At 45.6% G+C, this 15,236-nt stretch overlaps 8 protein-coding genes across 8 annotated transcripts; 7 read left to right on the top strand and 1 right to left on the bottom strand.

Annotated features, from left to right (window-relative positions):
• Positions 1-647: 647 nt before the first annotated feature.
• VTP01DRAFT_8933 (uncharacterized protein) lies at positions 648-1,959 on the top strand (the record flags this gene model as incomplete). The annotated part of the gene is made up of 2 exons (XM_069388109.1): positions 648-950; positions 1,210-1,959. 2 exons carry the CDS (start codon positions 648-650, stop codon positions 1,957-1,959), a joined length of 1,053 nt encoding a protein of 350 aa, XP_069240439.1.
• A 654-nt stretch (positions 1,960-2,613) lies between these two features.
• Positions 2,614-3,287, top strand: VTP01DRAFT_8932 (uncharacterized protein; the record flags this gene model as incomplete). Its single annotated transcript, XM_069388108.1, has 2 exons — positions 2,614-2,794; positions 2,863-3,287. 2 exons carry the CDS (start codon positions 2,614-2,616, stop codon positions 3,285-3,287), a joined length of 606 nt encoding a protein of 201 aa, XP_069240438.1.
• A 2,946-nt stretch (positions 3,288-6,233) lies between these two features.
• Positions 6,234-6,569, top strand: VTP01DRAFT_8931 (uncharacterized protein; the record flags this gene model as incomplete). Its single annotated transcript, XM_069388107.1, has 2 exons — positions 6,234-6,395; positions 6,459-6,569. The coding sequence occupies 2 exons, from the start codon at positions 6,234-6,236 to the stop codon at positions 6,567-6,569; spliced, it is 273 nt and encodes a 90-aa protein (XP_069240437.1).
• Positions 6,570-6,807: 238 nt separating this feature from the next.
• On the top strand, positions 6,808-9,536 carry VTP01DRAFT_8930 (uncharacterized protein; the record flags this gene model as incomplete). The annotated part of the gene is made up of 8 exons (XM_069388106.1): positions 6,808-6,991; positions 7,056-7,458; positions 7,525-7,543; positions 7,600-7,804; positions 7,874-8,706; positions 8,776-8,950; positions 9,010-9,051; positions 9,109-9,536. 8 exons carry the CDS (start codon positions 6,808-6,810, stop codon positions 9,534-9,536), a joined length of 2,289 nt encoding a protein of 762 aa, XP_069240436.1.
• An 810-nt stretch (positions 9,537-10,346) lies between these two features.
• VTP01DRAFT_8929 (uncharacterized protein) lies at positions 10,347-10,718 on the top strand (the record flags this gene model as incomplete). The annotated part of the gene is made up of 1 exon (XM_069388104.1): positions 10,347-10,718. One exon carries the CDS (start codon positions 10,347-10,349, stop codon positions 10,716-10,718), a length of 372 nt encoding a protein of 123 aa, XP_069240435.1.
• Positions 10,719-10,765: 47 nt separating this feature from the next.
• VTP01DRAFT_8928 (uncharacterized protein) lies at positions 10,766-10,981 on the top strand (the record flags this gene model as incomplete). The annotated part of the gene is made up of 1 exon (XM_069388103.1): positions 10,766-10,981. The coding sequence occupies one exon, from the start codon at positions 10,766-10,768 to the stop codon at positions 10,979-10,981; it is 216 nt and encodes a 71-aa protein (XP_069240434.1).
• A 703-nt stretch (positions 10,982-11,684) lies between these two features.
• Positions 11,685-13,252, top strand: VTP01DRAFT_8927 (uncharacterized protein; the record flags this gene model as incomplete). Its single annotated transcript, XM_069388102.1, has 2 exons — positions 11,685-12,171; positions 12,234-13,252. 2 exons carry the CDS (start codon positions 11,685-11,687, stop codon positions 13,250-13,252), a joined length of 1,506 nt encoding a protein of 501 aa, XP_069240433.1.
• A 317-nt stretch (positions 13,253-13,569) lies between these two features.
• Positions 13,570-14,922, bottom strand: VTP01DRAFT_8926 (uncharacterized protein; the record flags this gene model as incomplete). Its single annotated transcript, XM_069388101.1, has 8 exons — positions 13,570-13,673; positions 13,726-13,820; positions 13,882-13,992; positions 14,058-14,137; positions 14,200-14,300; positions 14,380-14,518; positions 14,578-14,707; positions 14,789-14,922. The coding sequence occupies 8 exons, from the start codon at positions 14,920-14,922 to the stop codon at positions 13,570-13,572; spliced, it is 894 nt and encodes a 297-aa protein (XP_069240432.1).
• Positions 14,923-15,236: the final 314 nt, after the last annotated feature.

The following is a 15,236-nucleotide window of genomic DNA, read 5'->3' as shown; positions in this document are numbered from 1 at the left end:
CGCGTTTCACCGGCACGCACAAACAAGCAAAAGCTCAGATAATCTGACAGTGCTCGAGATTTGTTTCCACGATATTCCGAGACTTCTGGAGGCATTGATAGATAAGATCCCTCCTATGACGCTGTCCGTGCACCCTATCCTTGGTTCTCATTGCCTGGAGAAACCGGCACATGACGCGTAGATAAGGAAGATTTACTCGTCATAATAGGCAACAGATACGAGCGTGCATTGCAAACTGTTTCAAACATTAGGCCCAGCTGGCCCACCTTCAGGATATCTTTATCCCTGTTTCTGGCGGATGATGGCACCATCTGAGGAATCAACGCAGCAGAGTCTGCCAGCGGAGTTGCCGCGAACGGAAGTTTTCAGTTTTTTCGGGAAAACATTGCGGAGAAGCCTGGCTACGAAAGGCAATTCTGTCCCCTTTCCTGCTGCGTCTCTATAATCCTCTTCGACAAAGATGACACAATTATTGGATCGTCTCACGTGGAAGAAGGATAATCCCTCCCACCCCGTGTGACATGGTGTGAGTTGATAAGCTTGCTTGCTTACTCCCTTTGTATAAAAAGTCCCACAAGACACAGTTTCTTTGAACAGTTCGCCTCCTTCTTTCCGCTTTTCCTCCCCGATTCGCTCCTACGACGACTATGCTGTCAACAATAAGAGCGTCGGCAAAGTTTACAGAAGAGTTGGACAACATACTGTTTCTCAGTATATCCTCAGAGAAGGAAGAATATGAAAGACGCGCAAAAGAAATCAGGGCACGGTCGCCTGTACCTTACGGCACAATACCAAAACACAAACCTCGCAGACGACGAAAATCATCGCTGCCAGCAGTAACAGAAGAGCAACAACAAAGCGGCGACACGCACAGTGCCCAAAATAATGCTGATACAAAGAATAATAATAGTAATAACAATAAGATCTCTACTGCTGCTGCTGCCACCATTGTAAGTTTTGTTGTTTCTTTTTTTTTTACATCGCATGAAAGGGCATAGAGGTTTCAGTGGGTCGGGATGGTACGCGAAGAAGCAAATGGTTGATGGGGATCGGAGGAATTTTTGATAAGCGGGGCGGCTCCGCCCCGATATGCCATTTTCTATCTTTATTGGGTTCCTGTGACAGGATTGGTGTTTCTTGACAGCTGGGGGGACAATTTGTTTGTTACCGTAATTGCTTACAGATTGCTTCTTCTTCTCCTTTTTCCAGCAAGCTGCCACCGCAAGCACAATGACGAGACCTTCATTGTTATCATCCATCATCTCGTTCCTGTTCCCTTCAAAGCCGGAACCACCAAAATGTGTCGGCTTCTTACCGCGAACACAGCCTACCGTGGATGTTGCCACGTCCCCACTCGAAGTACTTGCTCCACCTGGCAAAAGCATGTCCGAGAGCAGCACCAGCGACGACTGCACTATCCTCAGCACCAGTAGCTCTAGCACGAGTTCGTTATCCAGTTTAAGTACGCTCGACGACGTTGCCGACGCCTCCAGCATGACTGCATTGTCCGATATTCTGTGCGACTATTACTTCCAAACTCGCTGCAGCAACAAGGAGGTTCCCCTCGAGACTTTTGGTGTATTTGAAGCATCTACGCTAGATGACTGCAACGCATGCTGGCTAGGCCAGGAGGAGGCGGAGACAAAGAACTGGCGTCGCATTGATCAGTACACGGATAACAGTGTCGATACCAAGTATGCTCCCCCTTCTCTCGCTGAAACGCCCATTGTTGAACCCGAAATAATGATCGAAAATACTCCCATGAATCTATCAGACTGGCGCCACCCAAGAGACGTCCGTGATAACTCGGCGCACTATCGAATGATAGTGGCAGAAATCAATATGATGCGATCCAACAAGATTATCTGTCCGCTACGGCAACGCATGTATTTACCGAAACGAGCTGACGAGTTTGAGTACCGTCCAAGTCCTCTCAAACAAAAAGTCCTGGCTTATTAATTCTTAATACACCTTGATACCCCACACTACAACGATGACCCATATCTCTTTTCTCCCCTTCCTTGTCTCTCAATCACCAAGAGTTTATCTACAAACTGTATATTATCCCTCTCTGACTACCTTGTTTCATTCCACATCTTCTTGTAACATACTTTCCGACGGTATTTATCTATACTTTCGTACCTGCTAGTCATGAACTTAATAAACGAACATTGGAATAACAATTGTTTTGGGTCAAGTGAATACTATCATTTGTTACAGTTTTTCCGATCAAGACGATTCCTACCAGGAACCTCCCCCAAGAAAGAATCGTGTAATGCACCCCCTGGTAGTCATACTAGCGTACTTCATTGTGTACCTGAAAACATGTCCACGTCGTACAAAGTTGCTTATTTCAAAGCATCATTTCCGCAAGGAGAATACGCTAAAACTGCTGACGCGAAGTTGACGGACGTTTGAATCGATTTATTGACTTTGACTAGAACATCGGCTGAGGGATGCGCAATGTTAACAGTAGCCTGAAAGTCCAAGGAAGATCAACACGTCTTCAACTTCAATTCCAGCATGAACAGAAGCTTAAGAAATCATGTTTCGCGCACAACGAACGCGATTGGATCTTATCATAACATTTTATACAGTGTCATTCGAGAAAACATGCCTCTTTCTGTCAGTCTATGCCAAATTTTGCAATTAGCGAAAAACGATGAAAGGGACATCACCAATTTCTATATAGAGGATTGCGTTCCAGCTACAACCGAAGAAGAAAGCGACAGTCGTGCACCCGATTTCATGGAAGCACTTACCACGGAAGATGACGAAAGGGACAATCCACCACGTCTCCAACAAAAAAGAAAAAATATAGTCTCGACACACCTATGCAAATTACCGAAGAAAATGTCGTAGCAATCATTCAATCTGATACGAACGAATTGGCTCATTGGAATGAAACAGACCTCAGAGCTTTGTCCTGTGAAGATTCTGCTATCATTCAAGAGTTCATCAAGACCGAATACACCGAGTCTGGACTTGACAAAGATGCAACATATATTAAATTGTTTGACGAAGCTTTGGAAGGTTTCGTTCCAAGTGGAGATTACAATGAGGAAAACAGCGTGGAAGAAGACGACTTTGGAGTAATTAGTGATGAAAATATGGAGATGATCGGTATACAGCTGCCGAATCCTGGACCAAGCTCGGGTTATAACTTGGAATTAAATCCAAATACACACAATTCATGCTATATAGATGCGGTTGTCGAACTTCTATGGCACCCATTGTTGCCTTATCGATATTGGACGAATCGCGGCACAGACCAACAATCCTGCTGATATGGGTTGTATCAGACATCTGAAATGATACATGATCCAGCATTAAGAATCCATGCCACATAAAGGATGCGCCATTTCGTTTGGAGCAGCATATTTAAGCTGTATGATTCTCACGGAGAAAATTTCTATAAGCAAAATGACATGCACGATGTCATTGATTTCGTTGAAGATTTTATGCAGCAAACGTCGCCACTGCTTGCCAGCAATTTCAAATATGATCTAGAACGATATAACATATGTTATGCCGATCAAAATCATGCTTGTTTCATCGATCCAAAACCAGCCGTATGCACTATGCTGAACAGCGTACTCCCATCTTTCAGCCTGTCGATGATAGAGGAGTATCATTTGACAGAATCGAGTCAAGGATTTGCAGCGCTTTTATGGATCTATGCATTAAAAAGCAAGCAATAAAAAGGCAATCATAACTTGCGGCGGTCTGGCATTTCAGAGCAATATACCTTGTAAGGAATCAAAGTTTTTGCTTATGGCTGACAGGTTTGGTGGCATACCAGGATGCATGGAAACTATGAGATTCCCTTATCGCATGCAGATATGCCACCAAACGTATCAACTGCAAGGAATTATCCACTCCTCTGCTCGAGGAGGATACCACTTTCACACCAGTTCTGTCATCGACAATAACGGACGCCCCTTCCTTGCATTTTTAGATAATTTACGCAGACCCAGCATCCATACACTGACACTGGAAAACTTGCCGTCGTGGACATGGACCTATGCTTACCCCGAATCGACCAGCACAAGAAAAGAGCAGCTACTGAAAACACTCCAGTTTGTGCTGACTGGTTTTGCCGATCGGTCAACAAGTCTATATCAACGTGAGAGCAGATACGAACGCACACATTTTATAAAACACGTGGTGCCAGTTTTGTAGACCTTTGGCAACAGACGGGATGCCTAGGCTTTGAATGGTGTGAGATACACCTTCAGCAAAGCGCATGAGCGGATATGAATGTAAGCTTATGGACATCGTCAGCTCTCAGATACGTCGACGGCTTGGGTTATGATATATATGGAGAAGAATATCTTGTTATAGAAGCGTCGAGTAACCAACAAACAGAAATCTTGCAACATATGTTGGACGACACAGCGAAGCAAATCCATAGCTCCATGGGTCTGCTACAAGGAATTCCAAATACATATTCAAACGCCAGCTTTGCCACAATGAGAAAGATGAAGATTTTTGGCATACAGTGCGTGAGGACCAGCATCGCCCTGCCACAGACATCCTTTGATAAAGATGGGAAGTACATGTATGAAGAAATCCGGTCGGTTAGAATACCCACCAAATAAGAAGAGCGAACAAAGTTAATTCGCGTTATGGATCTTTTGCGCGGCATTACCTGCACGAAACAGCCAGCATGAAGAGATATAGTTGACATTAACAGCAAGCTTCCATCCAAGCATTGACACTTACGACATATCTGTGATATTACGAATTAACTAGAAGATATATATATCCTTCACATCTTGACCAATAAACGATAGAACCAATTTCACGCCATTCTGCGTTATCCCAGCCTTTATTCATTTCTCTTCCTCTCCAATTAGCAACTGTGTCACTAGTTGACCTTGCTAAGTCTAGAGAAAGTCCCACGACCGCAACATTTGTGATGAATAAATACAGTATGCTCTTCGTTCTGCTCGTTCTGCTCGTTTTGCTCGTTCGGAAAAGTAGAATTCTTCTAGCTCAAGTTTAAGAAGTGCCTATGTGTCGTTGCCGCAGTCCGAGTTGCTCAGAAATAGGCAATGCGTTAAACCGCAAGTCAGATTGCACATATTGGATAGTGATATCTTTCACCAGCTTTGATATCCATCCTCAAAAAGTGTAATAACGACTATAAGTACGTTGAGACGGAAAAAAATATCTTTGTTTGGAAAAAGATCTGAGAGAAAAAGCTAATGAAAGAACTCTTTGGAAAACTGTAACTGGCTAGCCAGAAATATACAGCGTGCGTCCTTGATGGATGTTACTATTTATACATACTTGGCTGTCTATGTTTAAGTCTAAAAAGGGTACTCTATCAATGCAATTCTCTTTAATCATCTTTGTTTTCAGATTATTTCCAAGAATATTGATGGTAATTAATAAGATAGCATATCGGTTCTTGTTACTCTGTAATCAATACGCCGATGGCGATAGCATCTTGTAGAGCAGACAATGTTACTGAACAAAAGTTTCTCTTCAGAAAGACTGGGGATCTAGGGACATCCAGAAATTAAACTAGCGGATGCTTTCGTTCATGACGAGCGCTTTGCTACTTTCAACGACCGCAATAGAACAGAGAATAATTTGGATCCAACTTGCATCATCATTAGCACATACCCGTCAGTAAATTTAAGTGATATGATAGGATTAATCATCTTTGGTACACGATATTATCATAGCAAGTCTTATTGCTGCTGCTTATCACCAGGAGATCGTTAGGAAGAGACAAAGCGTTTTCGTCTCCAAAACTTATCCAATGATTAAAGGGCCACTCCTTGGAAAGGTCCAGTATGTGGCCAAATATCTTTTAGCTAGTGTGCAATTAGAATTCGCGGTCAATTGCAACTCTCCGAAAACGCACGATTCATTTCGAAGTAGGATGACTCTAATGCTCCTCCGAAGGTAGGCATCCTTGGCGTCCGAAATACGCACGCGTTTCCACCTGCTTTCCTTTATTTATATGGATTATCTATGTTTAGAGTGGATTCTAGCTTATGATGATTTATCTTTTTAAAATGATCATGCTGACAGTCTGTTGTCAAGCAGCTCGGCGCGGCGCTCACAGCAGTCGATTGGTTACACCCAAAAATGGAGGAAGCATGACGAAACTCGGCGATTGTTAAAACTCAGCCAAGCGCACAGCTTCCAGTTTAAAAACGCGTGATCTCCTTGCTTGGCTTCTTTTCCTTGTTTCCATTTTCACGTTTTAAACTAGTATGCTCTCAAGACTCGCTACTCGCACTGCTCAACGCGTTCCCCGCCGTTCCTTCATCCGCATGTACAGCTCTGAAACCGGTAGCGAAGGCGCCACCGTTAGCTCCAAGGGTAGCTTCTCTGACAAGGAAAAAGCCGTCGAGAACCAATGGGCACGCCTGCACGTAAGTTTTTAATGCCTGTTGGTTAAAAGTCATCAGCAGCACCTAATAAACTGTTGTTTCCAGGATGCCGAGAAAATCAAGCAACTTCGAGAGGCTCTCGAAGCGCAGAAGGAGGTGACCGAATCTTTGAAAAAGGATATCGATGAATTGAAGAAGGCTACTGGAAAGCAATAGAATTATCACTCTCCTTCCTCCCTCTTAGCTTTTGTTCAGGCTTTATGCCTTACTTTGTATTGACCCCATGAAAAGCTCATGTTTTCCTTCACCTATCGCAATAAACAATTACCTGTTCCATTTCGTGACATCAATCAATCATGCAGTTTGCGTTCCGACACAAAGCGCTACTCAGCAATGGCCCATGTTTCTTCTTTTCCCCTCCTCCCTCGTCAACTCTTTCTACCTCTTTGCTTTCATGTTTCAATCCTTTATCAAGTCTGTCGGGCTCGCCCCTCTGGATGCTTACGTGGAACCTCGCATCTCCATTGGGAACGCAGTCGCTGACCGAGAATATTCGACGGGTCATTTCCGTATACAGCTCGATGCCGAAAAGTTGGCGCTATTTATAAGAAATGAAAAGGGGCGAGTTATCTGGAAATGTAATTGCATGATATACATTGGCAGCTTGTGTGCACGGAACCTAACAAGATGCATCACTTTTAGCCTTGCACAACTTGCCTTTTCTATCATCCAGTGCCGGTGTCGACGAGATTGTGGCAGATAAAGGCGAATGCGGTGTATTCAAGATTGCCGAACGTGACGATCATCCAACGCTTCTCCAGACGGTGACGCATGTGGAAAAGCAAGACAACAAGGTCATCATTTACGGAGGGTTGGGTGCGAGGATTGTAAAACCAACACACATGGATTACGAGTTTAGCCTCGAGGAAGTTTCACCGCATCAGCTACGCCTTGCGGCATGTATCACCAGGAGGGATGCAAACATGGTCGGGTACAGGCGACTTTTGCTGATGTTTGAGAGCCGAAAGGAGGAGCACTTTTATGGATTTGGAGAGCAATTCTCGCACGGCAGTGTAAAGGGTCAGAAAGTGCCTATCCTTGTAAGGTGAGTAGTTATATGTTCTTCATCATGTTTCTTTTTGACTGGATTGTAGTAACCTTAACTTTGAAGGGAACGCGGACGAGTGCCGGTAAGTCGTAGCTATGCGTTTGCAAATCGATGAGGATGTAACTGAGTGATGCATAGACATCCTCCATGTTAAATGCCGCATACAGCTTTGTCGAGAGTTACATTGGCGGCACCGAGTCTGATTTTGCATCATACATATCCGTGCCACACTATATCACTAGCGATAAACGGTCAATGTTCCTTGAAAATGCACAATATTGCAGCTTCAACCTCACCGAGCCTGACAGGGTTATCATACGCATTGATGCAGACGACATTGCAGGTGAGCTGCAGAGCAAGTCAAAAGATAGCGAAACTTGCAATTAATCACCTCATTTTATCATCTATGCAGGGCGAATAATTGACCGTGACTCAATTCTGGATCTTATACAAGAATACACTGATTACTGCGGTAGAATGAAACCGCTTCCAGACTGGGTTATGCAGGGTGCCATTGCTTGTATTCAAGGAGGCAGCAACAAGGTTCAGCGGATCTTGGAGCAGCTGATACGTCACGAGACACCCTTGGCGGCTGTGTGGCTGCCTGACTGGAGTGGACAACGACTACAGCAAATCACCAGCAAGGTAGCATGGAAGCGCGTATCGTGGACCTGGGAGAGCGACAGTCAACTTTATCCGAGCTGGGGAAACTTTGTCCATCAATTACGCGAAGATAGCAACGTCCGAGTCTTGACGTATATGACGCCCTATCTGGTGGATAATCTTAACGGTCGACGAAACCTGTACCGGGAGGCCCTGGATGCTGGATATCTGGTTAAATACATAGATCGAGCGGTTGCAACCTTCAATAATCAGGGAATCCTCGCCGGTTTATTGGACCTCACAAATGAAGATGCTCGTGCGTGGTTCAAGCAAGCTTTGAAAGGACAAATTTACGACGATGGAGTATCGGGACTGGTGGCCGACATGGCCGAAGGATTACCGTATCGATCTGGCCAAGTGACTCTTTGCTCAGGGCAGACGCCCACCGAGACATACCACAACAAGTATGCCGAAGATTGGGCGCAGTTACATCGAGAAATAGCTGAAGAGATTGCAGAAGAACGCGAAATGCCACTTTGCATATTCCGGACTGGATTTCTGCAGTCCCCAAAGTATGCATCTGTCTTTTGTACCGGGAACCAAGATGTATCTTGGGACGCTCACAATGGCATCAAAAGCGCGGTAGGTATATTTAATTTTGGTAGGATCTAGTCTGTTCCTCATACTAAACGTGCCTTGTTACATGTTTAGCTAGCAGCTATGTTATCAGGAGGATTTTCAGGCTTTTCCCTGACGCATTCAGATATTGGTGGATACAGCACTATCGAGGGTATACTGCCTGGAGCTAGCATGGTCCGCTCTAGAGAGCTATTATTCCGATGGATGGAGCTGGCTGCTTTCACAGCAGTGTTTCGAACAAACGAAGGTCTGTCACCACGCTTCATTATACATCTCTTACAGATTTAACATTTTGACAACCGATAGGTATATTGCCTGAACGTAACGCACAATTCTACAACGATGAAGGTAACATATGAAATTGAATACCTGGATGCTTTGAGAGCTAGTGCTCACAACTTGCAGAAACGTACGAGCAATTTGCTCGGATGACAAAGCTATATGTCTGCCTAGCTCCATATCGCAAACGACTTATGCAAGAAGCATACGAAAAAGGATGGCCTTTGATGCGACATCCAGTCATGTACTATCCAGAAGACTCCACAGTGCAGGAAATTATTTACCAGCAGTTTTTCTTTGGGGGCGATCTACTCGTTGCTCCCAATTTGTCACCATCTACAGCATTTGTCAAGGTCTATTTCCCAAGAGACTCTGCACATTCCTGGAGACATATCTGGTCAGGCAAGTACTTTGAACCTGATGGTAGCTACAAATCTGTGGATGCTCCGTTGGGGCAGCCGGCTGTATTCATCAAGGAGCCGCGTCAAGATGATGGATTACTTAATGGATTAATTGACTTTGCAAACAACTATGTGGCGCCACTGACTACGTAATACTTTGCAGTAATAAAATATCACAGGCTGCCTGATTCTTTGTCCCTTTTTCTATGTTGAGTCATTGTAATCATATGAAGAAACCGGAAAGGAGAACGTAATTCTTTAGCTTGTTTTACTCTTATGCTGATCAGTGCGACAAGCTAGCTGCCTAGTTCTATGGAAACCTCCCACAGAGGGGAACAAAGCCAACATTTCGATAGATCTTTAAAGAGTCGCCATTTGGAGTGACGTACCTGTACAATCCAAACCAATGGAGCAGATGGCAATGAGGAAGCACGTCATTAAACGTGACCCATTCAAATGTAAACCGTACGAGAAGACACTAGAAGCAAGCCCGACAATCTCCTCAGTTCAGGAAGGTAGACTGCTTTGGAGCAAATGCGAACGGCGCGCAGTAAATACGACGACGCGACGACTTCGTCTCGGGCAACAATGACAACTACGCCGACGATGCGCATAACAGCAACGCTCGAATCAGCTCCCTTGATAATCAAGCGAATTTGCCCCTCTCAGCAGTAACTTCCCACGAGAGTCTGATTTGACGACGCATCGTCAACATAGGCATATGTTCCTTGCATCCGTCACCGAGTCTGGTAAGCCTGTCATTCTCAAGAGGCAACTGTTGATTGGCTCGCATAAACTTGGCGGTCTTGGTGCAACCTCTCATCTGGCCAGGCTGTAAGTGGAACCAGGCCAACACAAAGCGGAAAGATATAGCCTGCTCTATGCATTGACCATCCAGGAGTATCAAAAGTAACTTGATGTCAAGTTTCTCGACGTCTTCCGGCACCGTCGGTGTCGAGGCGCATGCTCAGCAACCCAGCGTTCAACATCCTCGCAGAATCCGCTCGTGTGATCCACACCAGCGTAGTGTCCATTAACCCGCGAGTGCAATACGTCAACGACACTTTGAACAGCATGATTTTCCGCGCCAGTGAAGTTGTCGGCCTTGAGATTGTGCGCAACATTGTCAGCGCATTACTCGAATCCAGCAGCGAATATTTTGCTACCAATGTCTTGAAGGGAATGCAGGTCGAACCCCTGGCTTCTCGGCCGGGATACACATACATCGATCAGATGAAGACCAAGAGCCAGCGCTACACGTTCTTGGACGACAAGGCAAATGCCGCCTTGTCAGATCGAACTGCTCGTGGTGCCGAACACGTAGCTCGCGCTTGACTCCAATGAGCTGGAAACTTAGTGTCGACCGGATGCTCCTTGTCCACATGACGTCTGGTCAAGCTGCCCTCGGAACTGAGCTTGCTGCGACGACGACTATCCGCGTCACATACTGGATATCCAAGATGGCCTGCTTGTTCCAGTACAATGCAAAGATAAATTCGCGGGTTAATGGCTCACTCTCGGGAAACAGCTCCCGCTTCTCCTATCATTGCAGACAGAAGAGTCCAAAGGGTAAATATTTCTTCCGTCACATGCTCTGATGTTGACGAACATCTCTCCACTGCTCTCTTTTGCAAGCCGAGGCTTTCTTTCACTATGGTCTCCGGTATCGACAGATATATCTTTTGCATATGATTGTAATGATCCCCGGTGCAAATCGGCGTCACCCGTTTCCAAACGCGGTCACCTTGAATAAATTATGTTTACTTGAATGACGATGCTAAATAGAATAGTAGTTGGAATGAATCGGAACCATCGAATACTCAGCAGCTCTTTTATTTTTAACGTGGTCCCTTTCTAGATTCATGACAGAAAAACAAAACCTTGGTCCATCACTGGAGGCGCATGCAGCAGTTACCATAAATAGAAGGACTTCTCATCCTTCCAAATAAGGATACAATGGTTGTTGCCAGGCCAGGTCGTCCGATAATTGTTCTCAGATGGATCCTTGGGACCTAAATGTAGTTTTGTAGTTATACTGTACAGCGATATCTTACAAGGTGATTGCATGTTGATTTCCTGTTAATACTTTACAAAGATCTGATGGATCTCGGCTTTGTTGGGTTTCATAGCAGAAAGGCTTGAGCCATATACATTCCGTAAGCTTGTGCGACGCTGCTAAAGAAGATCAACCCACTGCTGAGAGTGGGGCCGCAGAGCGGAACAAGAAACAAATAACTGGCTTTGTCATTTTCTTCTTGCTTCCTTCCACTGCCAAGTTTTTTTTTTTTTTTTTGACAGACAATGTCGAGCAATGACTTTCCAATCGTTTCGTGGCTACCAGCACTTGAGGAAAACGAGGCGCAGCGGCCACAGCAACCAAGCGACAACGAACAACAGTTTGGAGGACTGGACTTTTCATACACACAAGAAGACCAGCTTTTCCAGTTCCTGTTGACAAATGACACCGAGCTGTATGGAAACAGTAGCCTATCCATTAATCCCAACGCTCTCACGCCACCCGAGTCATCCTCTGACGAATTCAGCGTTGCCAATCCATCCGAGGAACAAAGGCAGCAGCAGCAGATGTCGACGACGACGACAACTAAATCCGCTGGCAGCAACCGCAAAAAGCCCAATACGATGCCAATGTCAGGCCGCCTCGATTTCCGCATATCAGCGTCACCCAACTACAATGTTACAGAGGAGCAGCTGCAAAAGATGACGTCCAAGGAGCGCCGACAGCTGCGAAACAAGATCTCAGCGAGAAACTTTAGAAACAGGCGAAAAGGTCTAATATAAGGGATTGAACATATAGACGTTATCAGTTTGCTGATATACATACCAATTTAGAGTATGTGACCACCTTGGAAGAGCAAGTGGAAGATCTCAAAGTCGAGAACCAGCAGTTGAAAGCAGAGCTGGATAACTGCCGCGCTGTCATTTCCCAATTGCAAAAGGAGAATGACAAGTTGCGTTTGGACCTTGTACTTGGTACTCAAGATATTCCATGTGAAGCGAATGCAGCCACCGCCGATATGCTTGTAACAACAACGACGACGACTACGCAGGAATCAACGGAAGGAAGAGAACACCAACAGGCAGCTGCCATTTCAGGGTCCAGCAGTTACCACACACCGCCAGATTTCGAGACATCACCATCTTCTTCTGATGGTTACGCAAACGGCATTGACATGACTTGGCTGGTATCGACTGCAGCGACGCCCCAGTGGGACTGGTCACGCATCCTGCAAGGCAAAGAGCACAGTGCTTTTGCACTGCCCCGTCAGGTCTTCCAGCGCTATCCACTGCTTGCTCCTGCGCTTATGTCCATTGTCATCGACCACACTTTCTCCATGAGCGCCCAGGAGTTACTGGATGCTTCCACAAGCAATTCATCTTCTTCTTCGCTGTTACCTTCACCACTATCATCGACACCATCTACTCATCGACCTCTACCGATCGAATACGTTAGCAAAACGTCCGCGGCCGAGAAGAATGATACAGATATCCTCCACAGCTTGAACGCGGTCCTCACCGAAAGAGCAGAGAACAAAGATGTCAACGAGCAGCAGCAGCAACGCGAGCTAGAGTCTTTAATTATCCAAGTAGAAGAGGACAACGCGGACCAACAAAGTCAATCCCGCCCTTCACGTTGCACTTCAATTTGCTCGCATTCTTGCCCGAGCAAAGTCATCCCTGCTCTCAGCAAGATGTGCGCGTCCTTCGTCGACTGGGTCGTCGCGCTGGAGCGACAGAAAGAAGAATATCTCAAGCGCGTGTGTCCAAAATCAGCTGAAGCAGCAGCACCAGCAGCGTCAGCTTCTTCTTCGTCACCTAGACGACGGTTGGTACCCGTACGCGCTTGCTAAACACCTTTATTTTCCTCCTTCTGTCTCTTCCTGTCACCTATACACACACGTTCCTGTCCGTACAATCAGTCACTCACTCATTCGCTCACTCACATGTTCATTTGACTTTTTCTGCTTGATTTGTCCCTTTTTTAATTTTCACAGTTGTTACATAACCTGATTTCTTTTCATCTGTCGTTCATTTTTTGATAGTTTTTTGCAGAGCAATAGGAAATTATAGAATATAAAGTTGCTATTGGTTTTTGTGTTGTGTTATGGATGTGTGGGGTGGGGGAATATAGTCTGATCTATTCTTCATGCTGGCAATTTTTTATCTACTAGACAGCCACGTAGCCTCCACTGCCACGTCGGTGAGACATGATAGAATCGATGACATGCGATATAAGGTCCTTGATGAGGTACGGTAAATCGAGCCAGAAGTCTACTGCAAAGTCACTATCAACTCTGGCGCGCTTGTCGATATACATTCTTACCGCGATGAGGTATCAAGTCCAATCCACGAGCGTTGTACACCTTGTAATTGTAGAACGCGCCGCCGAGGAAATACAATGCTGCCAAAACACCCACGCTAGCGTAAAGGGGTCATTAACTCGAGTCTTTTCGGTTCGATCCCTCTCTCTTGCACTCACATTGTGAAAAAGATACCGGCTCCAGACATGCCGCCTCCACCGTTGTCGCCTCCTTGATTGTTATCGCCGCCGTTGCCATTGTTAGGCGGTGGTTGCTCGCCAGGCTTGGTGCTTTGTTTCACATCGATTTTAGCCCAGTATCTATTATGCTCGCTCGCGCCGTATTAAATACTTACGCACACGCGTGGACCGTTTTCCAGTTTAGGGACAACACATTGTTTTGGTACGAGATCACGGTCGGTTCCTTTGGATCCTCCTGCGCGAATAGCTCACGTTAAACTATCATTTTTCTTGTTTCCTTCTCTTTCACAAACATACGTTGACATTCTGGCTTGAATCGCACTCGAGGGTGATGTGGGCTGATTGAGGCTGGTAGTTTACTTTGCCGCCGTTAAGCACGAGGGAGAACTGGATGCCATCTATTCCCAGCAGCAGCGTAATAGTTAGCGCACGTTTGGTCCCACAGATATCTTCTAGATCCATAATTGGACTACTTGCTCTTTGTTAAATCCTGCTCTGATTCGGGAGCGCTGAAGACAGGGTTCAATTTATCCTCTCCAATATCGCCGGCAATGCTCTGAACTTGCAAGACTCGCTGATCCCCGTGCTTATCGTTGATTACTCGGCGACAAATATACTAGTCACATTGCCGTTAGCATGTTTCGATCCCATAGATAAATCGAAATCGCAACTTACGGCACCGTTGGGACAATAATCCTCATCCTGCGTATTGTCTGGGCGCGTCAGCTCTTGGCAAATGTTGATATCCAACTCTGTTATCGTCATTGTCGGCGGCGTTTCTTCTTTGTGGGTAACCGTGAATTTTCTATTATCGTGGGCCACGTAGTGTCAGCAGTAGTTCTTTCTTCTTTCTATGCACACGGGCTTTGCGATCGGCGCGCCTTACCGATTCAGTTTCGAAAGATCAAGAACATAGTCGACATCGGCCTTGGGTTTGAAACCAGGGTTGCAATACTCCTGCGCGGCGAATGCGCCAGATGCAGCCCACAGCAGAGCTGCGCCTACAGAAGAGAGCTTCATTTCGCGGGAATCGGGTGCAGAAACAAAAAAGAGACCAAGTGGCAGGGCGGGCGCTCTCTGACTGACTCTGATCGTCCCTGCTGTTCTCCGTTCCTTGTCCGCTGGCTGGCTGGATGGCTGGTCATTTTAAAAGTCAGGGACACAACGTCTGTCTCTTTACCAACTTTATACAACGGTAGACTCTTAAACGAGTGTAGCTCGATATAATTTGCAACGTTCGATGAAATGTAATGGATGCTGCTAATCAATACACATTAGCAAAGAGTAGTCCAGATGTCACTTGTAGAATAAGCATGAAAGCATGAAAAGTCTCT

This window comes from Rhizomucor pusillus (assembly GCF_041956525.1).
Source record: "Rhizomucor pusillus strain CBS 183.67 unplaced genomic scaffold VTP01scaffold_6, whole genome shotgun sequence".
NCBI lineage: Eukaryota > Fungi > Mucoromycota > Mucoromycetes > Mucorales > Lichtheimiaceae > Rhizomucor > Rhizomucor pusillus.
This window is presented reverse-complemented; position numbering and strand designations above follow the sequence as displayed.